Source organism: Dromiciops gliroides, chromosome 3, assembly GCF_019393635.1.
Source record: "Dromiciops gliroides isolate mDroGli1 chromosome 3, mDroGli1.pri, whole genome shotgun sequence".
Classification (NCBI taxonomy): Eukaryota; Metazoa; Chordata; class Mammalia; order Microbiotheria; family Microbiotheriidae; genus Dromiciops; species Dromiciops gliroides.
Window position 1 is genome coordinate 437399797 of NC_057863.1, and position 5783 is coordinate 437405579.

Below are 5783 nucleotides of genomic sequence, written 5' to 3' on the forward strand. Positions count from 1 at the left end.
AAAATCCTAGACAGACAATCTGCCCTGGAAAAATAAAAGCATTATCTATTATTTAACATGTGGCTCTGTCCGAGAAAAAATGAGGAAGAAGCTGCATCATTAGGACCTAAAAGGCAACAAAACAAAAATCAGAGCATAATGATGTCCCTAAATGAAGGGGGAAATGTGGCGCTGCTCATTTTATTAATCAGACTGTCAATTTCACCCCCAGAGGCCAAACCCCAGAGCAATTGAAGCAAGATCTGATCAGGCAAAGGACAGGAGCTTGCCTCTTCACTTCTCCTCTTTCCTTTCTTTCCACCTGGATATATTTGTCTGCTCCGAAGCCGCCTTCATTACCCACTGACAAGAGCTCGTATTTATTTGCTTATAAACCTGTTACAATAAATGATTATTCGAACAGCGTCATTCCTACCTTAATGACGAGCGCTACTTTTTGATGAATGACATTTCGGTCTAGAAAGGATGTATGGGTCATTTTGACCAGTCATTCCCTCGCTTTGGCATCCTACAATTTTTACGCCTCCCTCAAAAAAGAGATAATAATATTTAGAGCCACTCGCTGGGGCTGAATGTGAATTAGCCCCTGCTGCAGCTCATCATTAGGAAAGGACCAGCCCTACAACTTTGACATTTTTTATAAAGCTGAGATGATGGAAAGAATAAGAAAAGAGATGATTCTGATGGAAAGAGGGCTGCACAGCCCTACAGCTGGCAAAAGGTTTTCGAATTTGTCCGACTCAGCTGGAAATGCGGTGCTGGAGGCCCTCGAAAATTCACAGCACGGTGGTCGCCTCAGCCCGAGACTGACTTCCGCCTCCCTGCATAGCGCTATAGGGGACATCCCTGCCAAAGGGAAATTCGAAATAGACACTTTATTCAACCTGCAACACCCGAGCAGCGAAAGCGCGGTCTCCTCCGAAATCCCTCCGGCAGAAAGCAGGAAGAAAACGGGCCATTATTCCGAAGTTGCTCCAGAGGCAGATATGAACAGTGATGTGGAGGTGGGCTGCTCCGCTCTCCGCTCTCCAGCCAGCCTCAGTGCCTCCCAGTTGAAGGAAAACAATAACAAAGGTAACTCGGGCGTCTGCCTGCCTTTCCCCCCTCTCCCTCTCTTAGTGTTTCTCTCTCCTCTCTGATCTTACGGGTTATTCTGGAGGTAACTCGCTAGCCAATAGAGGTACTTTTTTACCTGCTCTGTTACCAACACTGTCCGAGCTGTAAGAAAGCTCTTGTCGCTGGCTTGTGAATCCAGGAATGATACAGTCTTGGGTGTGTTTATCTGCGAAAGTGTAAACATGTACGGGGGACCGGAGACATTCATATAAGTGTCTCTGTATATTTGTGTGTCTCTGTGTATATACACACAAACATATTCATTGTATGAGTATGTACAAAAGAGACTCACAATCAAAACAAAGGTACACCCAAATTCATCAAAGGAATAAAGAGTCCGTGGTTACCTAGATCAAAAGTGTATGTCCTCTCTGCTGTAGGTTTACACCGAACCATTTGAGTCAGACTCTGTAATATACAGAAATGGAGAGGGGATTTAAAATGTTTGCAGAGTTCACCTCAAAATGGTTATTGCTCAATTCCCACTCATGAAAAATGAACTATTCAGCTTCATTTTTAACACACTAGCTATTAAACTGGCCTCCATTACAGCATGCCCCATTTTAATGGGGTTGGAAGTGTATGTATGTATGTATGTATTGTATAACATATATATGAAGATTTATTCCTTTTTGGTTATGGGGAGGGAGACTGATAAGAGAGAATCCTTTTGGTTAAGATAGTAATCGCAGTGTTGGATGTATCTGAGAGGAATGGGAGGTGAGGTGGATTCTGCCCTATTATGTCTTTGGTTCTAGTGACTGTTACTTTGCCAGTCTTACAAATAATTAAGAAACAACAAAGCTGAACTGGAGAAGCTGATCCAAGTTAGAGAGAGATGGTTTTAGCTGAGTCCTCTAGTCTCCCAAACTGTGCTTTGAGGTGTCTGCTCTTCTTTGGTTTAATTTGTCCCAGCGTAACAATTCTATAATTATTAAAAACTACCTAATTTACTTAGAATTATTTGGTTATGAAGGGATCCCAAAACTTTATTGATTCTATTAACAGTAGCAATTTGTAACAATGACAGCTACTATCAATTACATCAGTTCAGAAATTCAGTGGTTCCCTCCTTCTCAGGCATCTTTATTTAATACACTCGAAACCTACTGAGCGTGGAGGTTCCAAGCTCAAATATATGCGTGTGTGTGTACATATATGTATTTCATGCGTATTTGTTGGTTTGTTTGTTTCCTAGGATATTCGGAAAGCAGCTCAGCTGCTACTACCACCCCTTCTTCCTCAGGTTCCGGTTTGACCAACCTGCACAGCAGTAATGCCCTTGGTAGTTCGGGCTCCGGGGCCGATCAGGTGAGACGCTACCGCACTGCCTTCACCCGGGAGCAAATCGCCCGACTGGAGAAGGAGTTCTACCGCGAGAATTATGTCTCTCGGCCCAGAAGATGCGAACTGGCCGCAGCGCTCAACCTGCCGGAAACCACCATCAAGGTACTGCTATCTCTAAACTACTAGAAGGGCATTGCCGGGTGTCGTCTGACCTTTCTGTCGGCCTCTTTAGGTGGCAGTTTGGGGTGGAAGTCAGAAAATGCTTGCAACTAATCTCGATCCTTCTTTATTCCTGCACTGTGTATAATCTAAAGATGAGCCTGATGGGGGTATTTCCCTTCCCCATCCTCCCAACGGGCACTAATTGAAATGGCAACAATAATAAGAAAAAGAACAGTCATGGATTTATTGAATGATGCCAACAAATTAGGAATTGTCTTCTCACAGTTTCTCTCCCTTTGTCCAGTGAAAATAGTGTTCTTTGTTTCTCTAATGATCGATCTGAAGTGAAACTTTTCATTTGTTTTTGATATGGAAGGTTTATTTTCCAGGACACTCTCTACAACTAAAAAGAAAATGAATGCCGTTGAAAAATGTATTGCTAAGAGAGTGAATTTCGATGTAGTTCCTCCCTATGTGTCCCTTTTTTTACATAATACCTGCTACGCGAAACCGTGGAGGGGAACAATTGTTTTTTTTTTTCTATCCAAATTTCTGTCGTGAGGTGTGTCTTCCTTATAGGGGATAGGTTTTCTTTTGTTTTTTGTTAGTGTACACTAGATGAAGCGTTTGGGTCGTTGGGTGATTTGATGACCTTTTTAGGTAGTTGAGATACACCAGAAAAAGAGATAAGCCCCATAAACACAGTAACAGGAAGTATTGTATTGGGTGAGGAGAGTTTCTCCCCCTACTTTCACCTGGATCGTTCTTTAATGAAGGCAAAGACGAATTACGTAGGTCATCGTGAACAGTACATCGTCAGGAAAAGGAAAGGCTTCTATCTGTAAAGGGCAGAAATTTGGTAATCCAATGTACATAGGACAAATCTCAACAAAACCGCTTCCTCTGTTTTAAATGAGTATATGAAGCTGGGCACAGAGGTATCAAAATGCATATGCCTCAAGTGCTGTGCTTGTGCCCCTCAAGTAAAAGCTACCACCACCTACTTCTCTGAGAATCCTAGTCAGCCTAGAATCCATTTGTAAATCCTTCAATTGTTAGGAGGTACCTCCAGGCTGTGGACTGGAGTGGTGGAAGGGTGTGGGTGGGAAAGGACTTCTGTTGAGTACACTTTAGCGTGGACGTCAGAAAAGCACATATAAGCAAATAAACAAGAAATTGGCTAGGACAACCCGAGACCCGGCACCTAGGTGGGTGAGGGTGAGTTAATGCAAACGTGGGGGGTGGGGATGTGTGTGTGTGTGTATGTGCGTGTGTGTGTGTGTGTGTGTGTAGAGGTGAGGGTGCTGTGCATATCTGTCGGCAGCTGGCTGAATTGCCTGCAGCTGCGACTAGGGCTAAGCCTAAAGGCTAGGCTTGGGACCAGGGCGATATGAGGACAGGCGGGCAGGTGTGTTTATGGAAAGTAAAAAGAGGATGGAGATCGACTTCCTGAGGTCGAAATGCTTATTATTGATGTCAATGGTACCCACAGCAGGCTGTGTGTATTGTGAGGTGAGGGATGATTGTGTGAAGTTGTGCACATGTGTATGGGGTTGGGGGCGAGGGCCTCTTATATTAGCTGCCAATAGTGGCCTAGGTCTCTAACCTGGGTGTACTTCTGGTCTTTCCCTCCATCCATTACTCCTTTCCCTTCTGCCCTCCTCCCCTCCCCCAAGGTGTGGTTCCAGAACCGACGGATGAAGGACAAGAGACAGCGCCTGGCCATGTCGTGGCCCCACCCGGCCGACCCCAGCTTCTACACTTACATGATGACGCACGCGGCCGCCACCGGAAGCCTGCCCTATCCCTTCCACTCGCACGTGCCACTCCACTACTACCCCCACGTGGGTGTCACGGCCGCGGCGGCTGCGGCCGCGGCCTCGGGAGCTGCGGCGGCGGCCTCGTCACCTTTCGCGACATCCATCCGCCCCCTGGACACCTTCCGCGCCCTCTCTCACCCTTATTCACGGCCCGAGCTGCTCTGCAGCTTCCGCCACCCGGGCCTTTACCAGTCTCCCGCGGCGGCCGCCGGGCTTAACAGCGCGGCCTCAGCAGCGGCCGCTGCGGCGGCCGCGGCCGCTGCGGCCTCCTCCGCGGCGGCGGCCGGGGCGCCCCCCAGCGGCGGTTCCGCGCCTTGCTCTTGCCTCAGCTGCCACAGCAGTCAATCGGCGGCGGCCGCCGCAGCTGCAGCAGCCGCGGCCCTGGGTTCCCGGGGAGGCGGTGGAGGGGGCGGTGGAAGCGGGTCGGACTTCGCCTGCAGTGCCGCCTCGCAGCGGTCCGAGAGTAGCTTCCTGCCCTACTCGGCCGCAGTGCTCAGCAAGACCGCGGTCAGCCCCCCGGACCAGAGGGAGGAGGCCCCGCTCACCAGATAACTAAACTAGCCGGCTGAGCTACCAGGGGCTGGACTCCGAACGTCCCACCGCCAACGCCTCTTCCTACCCCGTGCTTTGGGCCGCCGCTAGGGGGAGGTCGAGGGGCAGCGGGGAGGAAGTGAGAGCAGAAAGGAGGAGGGTGGGGCAAGAGCCGCGACTCGGTTTCAGAAAAGTTATTTCTATTTTTTTATTCTCAGCTCGCCCTCTCCCTTCTTTCTTCCCACTCCCTTTCACCCTTCCCAGCCCCCACCTCCACCCCCACCCCCGTAATGAACTCTAGGCTCGACGGCAGAAACCCAACCCTAAACTGAGTTATTAGTGACTTCCAGCCCGTGCTTGTATTAATCTTGAATATATAATGGTGAACATAGGTGGCCCAGGAGCAAGGGAGGAATAACAAAGAAAAAGGGAATTATTTATCTTATTGCATTATGCTGGAGAGAGAGAGAGAGAGAGAGACAGAGAGAGAGATTGAGAGATTGAGATTCAGTCCTAGCGTTGTTTTTGTTTGTAGTTTGTTTGGGGTTGGGGAAGTGGTTGGGATTTTTTCTTTGAATTTTAGCTTCTTGGCGGAGGGGCAGTCCTCTGTCTTCAGTCCAGGAAGAGAGAAAAGAGGCAAAGGAGAGGAGGTTTGGGAAAAGATTGTGAAGGTGGAAGTGGCGGCTGCGCGCCTGCCGGTGTTTATGAATGTGTTTACCTATTTGGGGGTGCGTGGGGAGGAAAGAGAAGGAGGGATGTAGAAGAAATTAGGGCATTTTGCCGCCTTTGCAAAAGCAAGACGAAAATGGGGAAGAGTGGTACCAGTGGCCCTCTTCCCCTCTCCCTCCCTCACTCCTCTTTCTTTCC

General features: G+C 48.5%; 1 protein-coding gene across 1 annotated transcript; it reads left to right on the plus strand.

Moving 5' to 3' along the window:
- The first annotated feature begins 650 nt into the window (after positions 1–650).
- Positions 651–4937, plus strand: EVX2 (even-skipped homeobox 2). The gene is made up of 3 exons (XM_043990958.1): positions 651–1074; positions 2315–2565; positions 4242–4937. Exons 1-3 carry the CDS (start codon positions 651–653, stop codon positions 4935–4937), a joined length of 1371 nt encoding a protein of 456 aa, XP_043846893.1.
- The last annotated feature ends 846 nt before the right edge of the window (positions 4938–5783 follow it).